The following is a 16,814-nucleotide window of genomic DNA, read 5'->3' on the forward strand; positions in this document are numbered from 1 at the left end:
TATTAACTATGTTTATCTACAAGCCAATCTACAGTTATTAATATCATTTTTAATAAAACAACATCATCAAAGAAGCAAATCCATTAATTGTTATAAGTTTTCTTCCACATATCACTTGGCTGCTTGTTCAGATTTGAAGCATTTATCTGGTATTCAACACAAGATCACTAATTGAGACTACCTCTTGTTCTGATGGAGTTAACAACTCTGAAAGTGGTAACAACAGTGCCTATGAGTTTTTAATGAAGGATGGATCTGTCTTCTTGCTAAAATTAGCATTAGCATTAGTAGAGGCATTTGATGCAAGAAAGCAAGCTTATGCAGCATCAGCCAAAAAAAAAAAATAAAGTAAAATAAATAAATAAAAAATAACCACTTCCACTTCACCCCTCTGTTCGTTCGAAATACCTGTCCAGCTGAGCCTTAAACTTATTTAGGCCATCAACTTCCACGACAAGGGTGGAAGTCTGTTCCATCTACCAACCACCCGCTGGCTAAAGGCAAATTTCCGCACATCTATCCTACATCTGTCTTTCCTCAATTTGAATTTATGCCCTCTCAGGTGATTATTCTGAGCAAGAGGAAGAACCCCATCAGCATTGAGCATGCTCAAACCATTCAAGGCTTTGTACACCTCTATCAGATCACCTCGCTGGTGCCTAGTCTCCAGACACTGTAATTCGCAAAACTTAAGCCTTTCTTCATAAGAGCACCCCTTTGTTCCATTCACTAATCTTGTTGCCCTTCTCTGTACTCGTTCCAGCAGCTCTACATCCTTCTTGAAATGAGGCCTCCAGGCCTGTATACAGTACTCTAGGTGTGGCCTGACCATTGCCTTATACAAGGGAATAATCACCTCCTTATCCCTGCTAGAAAAATTCCTATATATCATTGACAATACACCATGAGCTACTCTTGCAGCCCGTCTGCACTGCTCAGAGAACTTCATATCTGCCTGCACAACCACCCCCAGGTCCCTTTCATTCTCTACCACTGTCAGTGTAGTACCACAGAGTTGATACGTTGCTCTGGGGTTGCTGTTTCCCCATATGTAGTACTTTACATTTGTCAATGTTAAACTTCATTTGCCACCTCTCAGCCCATCTGCTCAACCTTTCCAGATCCTGTTGCAGCAGCATAGTGTCAGTAGTGTCCTTGACAACCCTGCCAACCTTCATATTGTCTGCAAACTTGGACATTAAGCTTGATATACCATCATCAATATCATTTATAAATACAGAAAACAATAAAGGACCCAATACTGAACCCTGAGGGACTCCACAAAAATTATTCGATTAAACACAGTATTAGTAACTTTGAGTCAGCTTGTGGCTACACATAGTTGCTGTTGTTGTTATTTGGTTTTTAGGAGCATTAGCAACTAAGGCCATATTGCTCCGGGAATATGCGGTGGTCATTCCCTGACCTTTCTGCATCCTCCATATTTGGTGGTGATGGGCTCGAACCCCGGTCTAATCAAGAAGCGTGTGCTACGCACTGCTGCTCCTTCCCACCTGGCTACGGAGGTGCCCGACATACATAGTTGCTTCGAAAGCAATTATGTAGGCCAAAGCTCTGTTAGCGGAGAAACAATGGTGTCTGTAGACAGCAAAAAATATATATATATAACATAGAATAGCATTATTTTCTAAATATATTCAATATTTGAATTAAAATAGTATATCCTGCTTCTTTAGTAATAATTAACTATATCATTACAGAAACAATCACTACTTGAAGTATTTAGTATTAGTAATGGCCACATGGTGCAAGGAAGCCTTTGGCTTATGCTGCACCAGCCAAAAAAATAAAATAAAAAATAATAATAATCAAATAAATAAAATAATAATAATAAGAAAATTTTAATCTTGGAATTACTCTGGATCGTACTCTGACCTACAAACACCACTTGTTAAAAGTGAGAGACAAATTTCGGACAAGAAATAACTTATTGAGTATGCTTTCCGGATCAAGATGGGTAGCTAATGCCCATACTTTAAGAACTTCAAGCCTTGGACTTTGCTATTCAGTTGCAGAGTATTGCTGTCCAGTTTGGCAAAATTCTGCCCACACAAACCTCATTGACACCCAACTAAACTAAACTATGAGAAATATCACTGGCACAATGATGCCTACCAAACTGAGTGGTTGCCAGTCCTTTTAAACATCACCCCTCCTTATCTCCAAAGACAGGAAAAGACAGTTAAACAGCTGCGGCTTATCCAAACTAGGCAAAGCTACCTCTGCATGATGACATCTGGAATGCATCTCTACAACAATTGAAGAGCAGGCACCAGATCCGGAGTGATCCTTCACTATTTGAACAGGATACCCCAACTCATATTGCTTGGCAGCAATAATGGGATCTTAATGCTAATCAGATTCCCAACTCCCATCTTATTGACAGAGTGGACAAACCAGTAGCAGGTTTTGACCTTTCCAGAGATTTATGGAAAAAGATAAACCACTTTAGAAGTGATTGCATTATGTGTCAAATCAGAACATAGATGGATCTTCAGGGATTCTCCCCTCTGTGCCTGTGGAACTGTAGAAGACACTTCACATATACTAACTGGCTGCACCTCCTGACAGGGCCTCCCCAGAGGAATACTGCTCTGCATAATTGTACCAATGTGACATTAGAATGGCATGATTTGCTTTAAACTTTGGACTAGTTCAATTCCTGTTGTTTTTTTGTATTAAGTACCTGTTAATTCTTATTATTTTGCTCTCCTATTTTATTTATTATTCATCTCAGATATTACTAATTAATGATTAATTACAATTACTGATTTTGATTAATTACAAATTACAAATGTAATTTTATTTTGCAAATTTTCTGCACACATATTTGTACTCGATGCATTCGAAATAAATGAACTACTCTACCAATCTGGAAATTTATTACATTGTGACCTCTATCCCTTCATCAATGTGAATTATGAAAATCAAAAATAACAGTGGTCCTAATACTGATCCTTGAAGAATCCCACTTCTTACATCAACCCAATCTGAGGCATAACCATTTATCACAACTCCCTTCCTCCTGCCCTGAAGCCATCTAGCTATCCATCAAAGGATTTTCCCTGTGATTCCAACCTGTTCCAGCTTATAAAGTAGCCACTCATGTGGGACTGAGTCAAATGCTTTGCTGAAATGCAAATAAACAATGCCCAAATTATCCCCAAGAAACAATGTCCAAATAAATCCAGCTCTTGAGTGACTGTCAAAATAGATAGCCAGATTAAACATGATTTTCCTTTTACAAAACCATACTAAGTATCCTTCAGAATTCTATTTCTATCTAAATGATCGCGAATTCCACCTTTGGCACTTTTCCAATCCAGCGGAATCACTCCCAAGTCCAGTGCTCTCATAATTAGCCTCAATGGTTCAATGCACTCACTTGCCACCACCACCTTTAAGATTATAGGGTATATGCCATCAATCCCAGGAGCCTTTATTGGCTTGTAGTCTCAAAAGCTTTTTTTCATTAAATAAACATGAAATTTCAACATCATTAATTACATTTTTTTCAACTTCACTCCCAGAATTTGTCATTGACACAAGACTTTTCTTCTGTAAATATCAATGCAAAGTAACTGGTGAGTTCATCTGCAACTTCAGCTGGGATATCTAATATTGTCCCACATTTATTACTTAAGGGTCCAATCTGGTTTGTCCTTCTCTTCTTTGCATTTACACATGTGAAATTCCTTATCCCCACTCTTTGCTTGCAATTTATCATAATCTACCTTTGCCAGCCTAACCTTTTCTGTGGCACTATTACAGATCAATTTGTCACTGTTATAGGCTTCAGTACTTTTATTGCTCTGTAACTTTTCCATGCCCCCTTTCTCTGCTCAAGTAATCTGGCAAGTTCCTTATTCATCCAATTTGGAATCTTCCTCGTGGACTATTTTTTTAATGGTATATAAGCATTCAAGACTTCTGTGATTAATGTTTTAAAGGTATACCATAATTCAATTGTATTTGCTCTCTACCCAGATATATACCCAGTTAATAGAGGTTATGTAGCACCTTAAGCCGTTGTAATTTCCTTTCCTGAAATTATTACCATTCCTTTGCCTTTAACTACTGCTACCTCTCTCTCTCTCTCTTCATTGACCACCATAGAACTCCATGTTTACTTCCTGCTAGTGGTTCCTGTTCTGTCAGCCCTATTATGTCATCTGGTTCATGGGTGATGATGAGGACTAGAACATTCTTTTACCCTACTATTTTCCCTGACAATAATGATACAAATAACAATCATCTAGTTGATTTAAAAATTTTGTTCCCCATGTGGAGTCCTTCCCATTTGCTCCAATCAATTAGAGGCAAATTAAAATCACCCATAATAAGATATTGATGCTTACTTGCCCATTCCATTTGCATGTAGAGGCTCTCATCATAATCTTCACCATCACCTGGCCTGTAGATTACTCCCACTCTGATTATACCTTTGTTTCCAACTATCTCACACCATACAGATTCTATACCAGCATGCAAAATGTCTGAAACTGGGAGACATTTTCACCCTCAGGCTGCTTTTGATAAGAAGCATGACCCCACCACCCCTTCTATCTTCCCAATCCTTTCTAAATACATCATACATGGTGCCTCCGTAGCCAGGTGGGCAGGAGCAGCAGTGCGTAGCACACGCTTCTTGATTAGACTGGGGTTCGAGCCCGTGGCCACCAAATACGGAGGATGCGGAAAGGTCAGGGAATGACCACCGCATATCCACGGGGCAATATGGCCTTAGTTGCTAATGCTCCTAAAAAACCAAATAACAACAACATCATACATACTGTACTAAAACTCGTCATCTCCTATCTCCGGGTGGCACCACATTTCCGTAAGCCCTGTCAGTGGCGGATCCAAAAAAATGACAGGAGGGGCACCATTTTGTGCACTAGAATGTTGATCACATCAGTGTTGCCAATTGTAGTCAGTTGAAAAATATCCGAGCCACAATGCAAAAATAGATAAAATCCTGTTAACAATGGAAAAAAAAAAAAAAAAAAAAAAAAACTTTTTTGTAGCAGTTCAAATTCACCTAACTAGCAGTTGAAATTCACTCATTTTATTGATGACACTTCTGACATTACTGTATAAACAATTAAGACAGTGACCTTGTATAGTTAAGTACCCTGACGCTTCCCTGGCATTAGCTACCCGCTCATTTGAAACGTTTCTGCCCTCAGAACAGCTTGATAATGTGTTCTGTTGCAGTAACAAAGAAGAACACTTGATGTATGTGCAAGCGTTACATTAGATGTGACTATCATCTTGTAATCTCACTAATGATAATATCACTAATGATATTAAGAGTAGGAGACCAGCGGAATTACTTAACAAGTACAGGTCACTGTTGAAAAAAAGCCGTGAAGTAGGGTTGAATTTGAAAGTGTCTGCAATTCTGCCCAGACACGATAGGAGGGAGTATATGATGAGAGCCTTGTCGATCAATTCGGCCCTGGAAAGATTGTGCAAGGCTCAAGGGGTAGAATTTTTTTCAGCCTGGACTGTACTTGTTAACAGGAGAGATTGCTTCTACAGGGATGGGATACACTTAAATAGAAAGGGTGCAAGAATATTTGCTGATGCTATCGGGGCAGTGTTAGGTGGTTCGGAAAACTGCTAGCTTGGGAGGAGACAAAGACTAATGGATTAACAGTAGCCACTGGCAGAGGTGAAAGAGATTCTTGCACTGCTTCTATTGGAATGAGCAGAAGCCTGAAAAACAAGATGCAGGATATTTCAGAGACTGCTGGAAGTCATTGTGATACAAGTAAACACATGGGTTGTGTTAGGGTAGCTAAGAATAGAAACAGGTGCATGTATACTTGCGTGTACACCAATGCTAGGAGTTTAGTAAATAAATTTGATGAATTTGAGGTATTGCTCAAAACATCAAAGGCAGATTGTTGGGATATCAGAGACGTGGTGTCACACAGATATAAGGAATGCAGAACTGGAATTTGGGGAGTACAATGTGTATAGAAAGGATAGACAGGACAGGAGGGGAGGAGGGGTTATGCTATTAGTTAAAAAACACATAAAATCCAAGGAAGTGAAGCCAGTCGACATTAATGGACAGGGCAGTGTCGAGTCAGTTTGGTGTGACATAAGCATAGGTAAATCAAAATTGAGAGTAGGAGTGTGCTATAGGCCTAATGACTCTGATGAGTATAATAAGATACTGTACAGGGAAATAGAATGGGCCAGTAAATCAGAGAGTCTTATAATGGGGGATTTTAATTTCCCAGATATTGACTGGAATTTGTGGGTTGGTCACTCACACACTAGCAGGGCTTTTGTGGATTTATTGGATGATTGTTTTCTATACCAGCATGTTCGGGAGGCAACTAGAGGGAGTAATACTCTTGATCTGATTATCAGTAGTGATTCTTCATACATTAGGAATCTGCAGATAAAGGAACCACTGGGTGGCAGTGATCACAGTGTGCTGAAGTGGGATTTACTCAAGGAGGTAACTACCATCAGAGGTAAAGGGAAGGGTTTTTGCTTTCGTAAAGGTGACTATGATGGTCTGAGACAGTATTTAAATTCTATACAGTGGGACCAACTGATGATGTTACCAACAGCAAATTCTAAATGGGAAGCATTCAAGGAACTAATCTTGGAAGCTACCAGGCTTTACATACCAACCAAGAAATATTGTTCAAGGTTCAGGCCTAAATGGTTTTCAGATGAACTAATGAGACATATGGCAGAGAAGAAAAATGCATGGGATACATACAAATTAATGGGTGACATGGAAGCCTATGATAGATATAAGTTGGTCTGTAACCAAGTCACAAAGGAGATCAGGCAGATTATGAGAAATCCTTGGCAAAGGATGCAAAGAAAAACAGAAAAGAGTTCTTTACCTATTTAAACTCAAGAAGGAAAGGGATGAATCAGATTGGTCCACTGGATGTTGATGGTTCAACAGTTGAGGATCCAGCTCAGGTGGCTAACAATCTAAACGAGTATTTTGCATCTACATTCACACATGAGGAGTTATTCAGGAAGGGGAATGTCGTAGGTGAAGTAAACATTGGCAGTGAGCTAGATTATTTTCTAATAACTGAGAGGAAAGTGGAGGAGAAATTGTTGAGGATAAACATAAAAAAGGCACCCGGGGTGGATGGGATATATCCAGTTATATTAAAGGAGGCAGCAAAGGAAGTAATCAAACCCCTAGCCATAATTATGAGAGCTTCTTTGGACTCAGGGGAGGTACCCATGGACTGGAGATGTGCAAATGTAACCCCAATTCACAAAGGAGGATCAAAGGCTGACACATGTAATTATAGACCTGTTAGTTTAACTTCGGTTCCAGGAAAATTAATGGAGGCACTGGTTAAAGAAGCACTGCAGGATCATCTGGACAAGAATTCAGTTATAGCTCAGACACAGCATGGTTTTGTTAAGGGCAGGTCTTGTCTGACCAATTTGATTGGATACTGTGATGTAGTCACAAAAGAACTGGATGCAGGGAATAACTTTGATATTATATATTTGGATCTTAGAAAGGCTTTTGATACTGTTGCGCATGGAAGACTGCTGCACAAATTGGAGAAGTGTGGCATTGGAGGCAAATTGCTGCTATGGATAAAGGGATGGTTGAGTGGCAGAAGACAGAGAGTGGTAATCAATGGACACTGCTCAACGTGGAATAATGTTATTAGTGGAGTTCCTCAGGGTTCAGTGTTGGGTCCATTGTTGTTTTCTGTATTTATAAATGATATTGATGATGGTGTATCAGGCTTAATGTCCAAGTTTGCAGACAATACCAAGGTTGGCAGGGTTGTTAAGGACACTACTGATACTATGCTGCTGCAACAGGATCTGGAAAGGTTGAGCAGATGGGCTGAGAGGTGGCAAATGAAGTTTAACATTGACAAATGTAAAGTACTACATATGGGAAACAGTAACCCCAGATCAACGTATCAACTCTGTGGTACTACGCTGACAGTGGTAGAGAATGAAAAGGACCTGGGGGTAATTGTGCAGGCAGATATGAAGTTCTCTGAGCAGTGCAGACAAGCTGCAAGAGTAGCTCATGGTGTCTTGTCAATGATATACAGGAATTTTTCTAGCAGGGACAGGGATGTGATTATTCCCTTGTATAAGGCATTGGTCAGGCCACACCTTGAGTACTGTATACAGGTCTGGAGGCCTCATTTCAAGAAGGATGTAGAGCTGCTGGAACGAGTACAGAGAAGGGCAACAAGATTAGTGAATGGAACAAAGGGTTGCTCTTACGAAGAAAGGCTTAAGTTTTGCAAATTACAGAGCCTGGAGACTAGGCATCGGCGAGGTGATCTGATAGAGGTGTATAAGGCTTTGAATGGCTTGAGCATGCTCAATGCCGATGGGATTCTTCCTCTGGCTCAGAATAATCACCTGAGAGGGCATAAATTCAAATTGAGGAAGGACGGATGTCAGATAGATGTGCGGAAATTTGCCTTTAGCCAGCGGGCAGTTGGTTTGTGGAATAGACTCCCGTCGCTTGTTGTTGAAGTTGATAGCCTAAATAAATTTAAGGCTCAGCTGGACAGGTATTTTGAATGAACGGAGGGGTGAAATGGGAGTAGTGGTTTTTTTTTTTTTTTTTTTTTGGCTGATGCTGAATAAGCTTGCTTTCTTGCATCATATGCCTCTACTAATGCTAATGCTAATCTGCAAATTAAAAATGATAATTAGTGCCAAAAACAAGAGATATATCAAAACCAACAAAGACCAAAATCTGCAGGATTTTCCAATGATTATACATAGAAATCATTTTTGCCCAAAAGTTATTGATGCATTAGTAATTTGCATATAAAAGAACTACTAGATGGCAGTGATCACAGTGTACTGATGTGAGATTTACTTAAAGATGTAATACCATCAAAGGTAAAGGAAAGGATTTTCCTTTCGTAAAGGTGACTACAGTGGTCACAGACAGTTTTTAAATTCAATATAGTGGGACCAACTGATGATGTTACCATTAGCCAATTCTAAATGCAAAGCATTCAAGGAATTAATCAAAAAAGATAATACAATTTTCATACCAAGAAATACTGTTCAGCGTTTAAGCCCAAATGGATGTCAGATGAACTAATGAGACTTGTGGCAAAGAAGAAAATTGCATGGGATGCATATAAATTAGCAACACAGAAAGAAGATCACAATCTTTGGCAAAAGATGCAAAGAAAAATAACAAAGACTTCTTTACTTATGTACACAGTAAAAGGAAGGGGATGCATCAAATTGGTTCAATTGATATCAGTGGTTCAACTACTGATGATCCTGCTCAGGATGCTGACAAACTGAATGAGTAGTTTGCAACTATATTCACACATAAGAAATTCTTTAGGGAGGTGGAGGTCAGAAGTTTATCAAACTCTAATAGGGAGCTAAATGATTTTGTAATAACTGATAGCAAAGAGGAGGAGATATTGTTGAAGTTAAAAATAAGAAAGGCGCCTGGGATCTATATCCAGTTATATTAAAAGAGGCAGCAAAGAAAGTAAGAAAGCCATTAGTCATAATTATGAGAGCATCCTTGGATTCAGGGGAGGTTCCCAAGGACTGGAGATGGGCATATGTATCACCAATTCACAAAGGGTGACAAGAATAATTACCGATCTGTTAGTTTAACTTCCGTTATGGAGAAAATGATAAAGGCACTGGTTAAAGAAGCATTGTAGGATCATCTAGACAAGACTAGTTATACTTCAGATACAGCATGGGTTTGTTAAGGGAGAGTCTTGTCTGAACAATTTGATTGGATACTACAATGTGGTCACAAAGGAACTGGATGCAAAAATTAATTTTGATATCATATACTTGGATTTCAGGAAAGCTTTAGTACTGTTGCACAAGGAAGACTGCTGTACAAATTAGAGCAGAATGGCTTTAATGGCAAGTTACTGCTATGGATAAAGGGATGGTTGAGTATCGGAAGACAGAGCGTAGTAATCAATGGATACTACTCTTCTTGGACTAATATTATTAGTGGAGCCCACTATGGTCAAGTGTTGGCTCCATTGTTGTTTTCTATATTTATCAATGATATTGATGAAGGTATATCAGGCTTAATGTCCAAATTTGCAGACAATACAAAAGTTTTCAGGGTGGTTAATGACTGTAATGCTACTACAACAGGATCTAGAAAAGTTAGGTAAATGGGCTGAGAAATGGCAACTGAAGTTTAACATTAACAAATGCAAAGTACTGCATTTGGGCAGTAGTAACCCCAGAGTAACATACCAACTGTGTGAAACTACTTAGGGTAGTGGAAAATGGAAAAGATCTGGGGGTAACTGTGCAGTCAGATATGAAGTTCTTTGAGTAGTGTAGACAGCTGCCAGGGCAGCTCATGGTTTTGTCAATACAGGAATTTTGCTAGCAGGGATAAGGAAGTGATTATCCCTTTGTATAAAGCAATAGTCATGCCACACCTTCAGTACTGCACCTTCAGGTCTGGAGGCCTTATTTTAGGAAGGATGTAGAGGTTTTGGAATGAGTACAGAGAAGGGCAATGAGATTGGGGAAGGGAAACAAATGGTTGCTCTTACCAAGAAAGGCTTCAGTTCTGAAAATTGCAATGTCTGGAGACTAGGCACCTGTGAGGTGATTTTATTGAGGTGCTGAAGGCTTTAAATGGATTGAGCAAGCTGAAAGCTGATAGGATTCTTCTTCCTCAGACTATGCATATGAGGGAGCATAAATTCAAACTGAGGAAGTTCACTGCAGAATAGACATTAGCATTAGTAGAGGCATATGATGCAAGAAAGCAAGCTTATGTAGCATCAGCCAAAAAAAAAAAAAAAAAAAACCACTTCCACTTCATCCCTCCGTTCGTTTGAAATACCTGTCCAACTGAGCCTTAAATTTATTTAGGTTATCAACTTCCACAACAAGGGATGGAAGTCTCTTCCACCAACCAACTACCCGCTGGCTAAAGGCAAATTTTTGCACATCTATCCTACATCTGTCTTTCCTTAATCTAAATTTATGCCCTCTCAGGTGATTATTCTGAGCAAGAGGAAGACTCCCATCGGCATTGAGCATGCTCAAACCATTCAAGACTTTATACACCTCTATCAGATCACCTCACCGGTGCCTAGTCTCCAGACACTGTAATTTGCAAAACTTAAGCCTTTCTTCATAAGAGCAACCCTTTGTTCCATTCACCAATCTTGCTGCCCTTCTCTGTACTCGTTCCAGCAGCTCTACATCCTTCTTGAAATGAGGCCTCCAGACCTGTATACAGTACTCAAGGTGTGGCCTGACCATTGCCTTATACAAGGAAATAATCACCTCCTTATCCCTGCTAGAAAAATTCTTGTATATCAGTGACAAGACACCATGAGCTACTCTTGCAGACCGTCTGCACTACTCAGAGAACTTCATATCTGCCTGCACAATTACCCCCAGGTCCTTTTCATTCTCTACCATTGTCAGTGTAGTACCACAGATTTGATACGTTGCTCTGGGGGTTGCTGTTTCCCATATGTAGTACTTTACATTTGTCAATGTTAAACTTCATTTGCCACCTCAGCCTGTTGCAGCACAGCATCAGTAGTGCCATTAACAACCCTGCCAACCTTTGTATCGTCTGCAAACTTGGACATTAAGCTTGATATACCATCATCAATATCATTTATAAATACAGAAAACAATAATGGACCCAACACTGAACCCTGAGGGACTCCACTAATTACATTAGTCCACAATGAGCAGTGTCCACTGATTACCAATCTCTGTTTTCTCCCCCTCAACCACCCCTTTAACCATAGCAGCAATTTGCCTCCAATGCCACACTTCTCCAATTTGTGCAGCAGTCTTCCATGTGCAACAGTATCAAAAAAGCCTTTCTAAGATCCAAATATATAATATCAAAGTTATTCCCTGCATCCAGTTCTTTTGTGACTGCATCAGAGTATCCAATCAAATTGGTCAGGCAAGACTTTCCCTTAACAAAACCATGCTGTGTCCGAGCTATAACTGAAGTCTTGTCTAGATGATCCTGCAGTGCTTCTTTAACCAGCCTCCATTAATTTTCCTGGAACAGAAGTTAAACTCACAGATCTATAATTACATGTGTCAGCCTTTGTCTTCCTTTGTGAATTGGGGTTACATTTGCACATCTCCAGTCTATGGGTACCTCCCCTGAGTCCAAGGAAGCTCTCATAATTATGGCTAAGGGTTTGCTTACTTCCTTTGCTGCCTCCTTTAATATAACTGGATAGATCCCATCCACCCCAAGTGCCTTTCTTGTGTTTATCTCAACAATTTCTCCTCCACTTTACTCTCAGTTTTTACAAGATTATCTTGCTTACTGCCAGAGTTGAATACACCTCCGGCATTCCCCTCACTGAATAACTCCTCATGTGTGAATGTCGATGCAAAATATTCATTTAGTTTGTTAGCTACCTGAGCAGGATCATCAACAGTTGAACCACTGATATCAAGTGGACCAATCTGATTCATCCCCTTCCTTATATACATCCTCATATCCATCCTTATATACAGCAGTCATCTCCTCGTGGATTTCTTTAGAAGATATCCCCTTCAAGAACAGATACCAGATTACAGCTCTGGCTTCAACTTTGTCCATGATGCTACTTCATCATGCGTTCAGTTCTGTAAGAGAAAAACAAATTACAACATGGTTGAAATTTTACACCTTTAGTACAGAGATATGTACGATGCTACACACAAAATATCATGACTCTGCGATATATGGAAGTAGGTGAGGGCGATTCTTTATTGAACCACTCTTGTAGAGTTGCTAGAATGAGTACAGAGAAGGGCAACAAGACTGGTGAAGGGAACAAAGGGATGCCCTTATGAAGAAAAATGCTTGAGTTCTGCAAATTGTGGCTTCTGGAGACTAGGCACCTGCGAGGCGATCTGATTGAGGTGTATAAGGCCTTGAATGGATTGAGCAGGCTCAATGCTAATGGGATTCTTCCTCTTGCTCAGATTACAAACCTGAGGGAGCAGAGATTCAAACTGAGGAAAGACGTAGAAGAGATGTGCTGAAGTTTGCTTTTAACCATCAGGCAGTTGATTGCTGCAACAAACTTCCATTTGTTGTTGTTGAAGTTGATAGCTTAAATAAATTCAAGGCAGAACTAGACAAACATTTGTCTAGTTCTGTATGATCATTCCTCTATGATGTATACAAGACATCATAGAGGAATGAATTCCTCTATGATGTCTTGTAGAACACTTCATTGCTGATATTCTCTGTAGTTGAATAATTATACAAATAGATTACATGTATTCCACTCCCTCGTAGACAAGATCAGTGACCCAATGCACTCTAGAATCGGAGACCCGTGGACCCCAAAATATATCGAATCACTGCCCCAATCTTTGAGCGAGATAATACAATTTGTCCATATTTTAAAAACAATTTAAATGATTTGAGACCAAATAAATACGTAGTGAATCCATACTCTTAATACTTTAAAAATTAATATTAAAACATAAAAAAATTAAGAATAATCTAAAACATTAAAAGACTAAAGAATTTTGTTAATTCCCTGAAGCAGACAGGACTTCTGACCAGGGTCATGATCACAGGAAAATCTGAGTATCAGCATTGAAGAGAATCACATGGAGAGTATCAGCACTGAAGTGTTCTACAAGACATCATAGAGGTAAACCTTCCAATTTTAAACTAATCAATTATATAAGTAATGAGGAAAATTATAAAATTAATTAACACTAGAAAAATAAGGTGATTCTTACCTATCAATGGTTCCCTGATAAGCAATATCAATTTGGCGTATTGTCGCTTCCTTCACTTGCTGTAAGTTATACTGAAAACAATCCAGCAATAAAAATTAATACAAACATGGGAAAATAAAAAAATATAAAGCATACAACATAAATATGTATGCCACATTGAAATATGAAAATGATGATATTTTTTTTTTGCTAATCAATGAAAAAAGCAAAGCATAAAATGAAATAATATGTAGTCACAATGAAAATAAATACAACATAAATTTTCTCTTAAGTGGCTAATTAGTCATAAGGATTACAGATTTTCTTGGAAACTCCTTTTTGGAGAATAATGTGTTAAACAGTTTCAAGGATTAATAATTATGAACTGATGCAATATAGTTTTTTTTTTTTCCCCTTAACCATTAACAGATCACAGTGGTAGTGATTGTTCACCAAAGTGACCAAAATTTGAAAATAAAAATATCTATTAAAGTGACATGATTACAGTACCATTTTCACCATTAAAAATAATAAAAGAAAAGGTTTTGTTAGGCTTCATGAAGCTAATTCTTGTGCATAATTATCAAGTGCTCCAAAATCAGAATTTAAAATAAGCAGCATCTGTAGGCCCAATATAAGACTGGCACAATCTTAACCTTTGATCCAAAGCAAGCAAACAGAAATACTCATTATTTTAGAGGTTGTTTATGTCTACAGTAAGGCAAAGAATCAATGCAGGGCATGTTTTTTATTTTTTTAAATATTCATTTCGTTCAAATTTTGCTCACTGACAGGAAGATAATATCCAAATGTTGGTGACATTAAAAGACATGTTATGAAAAAGCATATGAGAAGCATGTCAAAGGGAGGGGGTATTTTAAAAAATCAATTAAAATTATGTTTCAAATATAAAAAATGGATTTTTACAGTTGTGCTCTAAAAGATTGAAAATTAAGATGCCATCATAAAAGTGAATAATTCTGAATTACTTCATGCCTTTATCCTAAGCATAACAATAGCAGAAAAAAGTCCACTATGCACCTGTTCATGTTATAACTTTAACACACCCAGTAAAGGTAGGTGCCTCCATAGCCAGGTAGGCAGGAGCAGCGGTGCATAGCACACACACACACACACTTCTTGATTAGACCGGGGTTCGAGCCCGTGACCACCAAATACGGAGGATGCGGAAAGGTCAGGGAATGACCACCGCATATCCCCAGAGCAATATGGCCTTAGTTGCTAATGCTCCTAAAAAAACCAAATAACAATAATAACCGGTAAAGGTTTTATGTGTCCAGTAAAGCAATTCTGTAATTCTCTGGAATATTGAGGCAACAAAGGAATAAGAGAGTTTAACTGTTTCTCTCCATGGGTGGTTGAGGCTGAAAGTTTGGGGAAATGCAACAATCAATTGGATAGTTGCCTATGTGAGGAAGGAAATACATAAGTAGTTTTTCTCATTTATATATACAGGTAACCCTTGTATAACATGGTAGTTTGGTTCCTACAAAATCTCATGTAATGCAAAACTGCATTATACGGGACTAAGAACCAGTACAAAAAGGGGGCTTTACATTCCAAAAGCTAACAAAAATACACCTTTTTTTTAATAACTGTCGGAAACGTAATATTTTAACTTTATAATAGTAGTAACTTAAATAGTTACTACTATTATAAAGTAATAATAAATAGTAATAACTGAACAAACGTCCTACCTTACAAACTGTGATACTTATATGTCAGATAATGTACGTTCATTTCATTTTCTTCCTCTTCATCGCTGCTAAGCACAATCTCATCTGCAGCATCTAGATTTCATGTACCTTCTGCTTCCTTTAAAAGTCACAAACTGCACACTTCGAAGTCACAATTTTTTATGTTCTCAAACAAGCACAAGTTCAGTAGCACAGAACCTAACCCAGGGATCTTCCAACGAAATACAGAAGACCCCCCCCACTTTAAAGATATATAGCACAAATTTAACTTTATTACCTTACCAATTAACAAAGTTAAATGATACGTGAAAATCGGAAGAATATTTTCCAGTTAGCAAAATAAAAATAAATTTATGCTTATGTGTACATAGCTCAATTAATACATACCGTAATATGTGCATACTAACTAATTGATATTTCTGTTCACTAACTTTTTTTTTTTGGTTGTAAAATTTAAAACAGTAAAAATGATAAGCAATTAATAACAAAGAACACAGCACACACAAGTTGCAACAAACACAATACGCAAAAGTGAGATATGGAGTAACGAGTTTCTGAAAATTTATTTATGTTTTTTATATGATTCAATATTTCATGGAAGGGGAAACACATTTCACCATAATAACATGAAAACCCACAGAATTCTGGCTATCGGTACTATAGCAAATGCAAGATTAAGTTTACTACCCATTTATAATTGATTACACTAACAGAAAAGACCAATAAACTGGAAAATGCAAATTGTTTTTATTGTTTTATGGTAATGACCTCCAAAAATGCGCTTTAGAAAAATATCACAAAGGCAATAACGATTAGTGAGTCAACAGCAGGAATTCACAAACAGGAATGGAAACGTTGAAAATTACATCTAACATAATAGCAGGGTTTTCCAGCACAAAAGCTTAAAAATACTGTGTTATGCGAGATTTCCTGAAATTCTCTAACTGTGTTATATAAGTACCATGTTGTTCGAGGATTGCTGCAATTTATCAATTGTGTTAGAGCGAAACCATGTTGTAGAAGTACCATGTTATACGGGGGTTGCCCGTATATCTCTCTGTACATTAAAAAAGTTTTCCTCCTAGTGATATTTATTCGAGCCAATGGGAGAAGAGGGCGAGGCAATTACGTCACTACAAATGCAATTAATTATTGACAACTGCCCCCCAAACATTCATCAACCTTGTGCATGTGTCTCACTGTCTAACATTTGATGCTCCATTGTAATGTTTTTTGTATATTAATGAGTATTGTATATTTGTAAATAGTTTAGTATTGTGTAAATATTTTAAATATTCATATAATTTGTAAATATTTCAGTTAAATATATTAGTCCTGCTCTTTCGGATG

At 38.1% G+C, this 16,814-nt stretch overlaps 1 protein-coding gene across 1 annotated transcript in view; it reads right to left on the bottom strand.

Annotated features, from left to right (window-relative positions):
• LOC150082518 (uncharacterized) overlaps positions 1-16,814 on the bottom strand; it is a 95,817-nt gene that overhangs the window by 19,913 nt on the left and 59,090 nt on the right. Inside the window, exon 7 of the mRNA XM_090377819.1 lies at positions 13,768-13,838. Within this exon, the coding sequence (XP_090233945.1) occupies positions 13,768-13,838 (71 nt within the window). The remainder of the gene's footprint in view (positions 1-13,767; positions 13,839-16,814) is intronic.

This window comes from Mastigoproctus giganteus, chromosome 7, assembly GCF_048544385.1.
Source record: "Mastigoproctus giganteus isolate SK-2022 chromosome 7, ASM4854438v1, whole genome shotgun sequence".
NCBI classification, from domain to species: Eukaryota; Metazoa; Arthropoda; class Arachnida; order Uropygi; family Thelyphonidae; genus Mastigoproctus; species Mastigoproctus giganteus.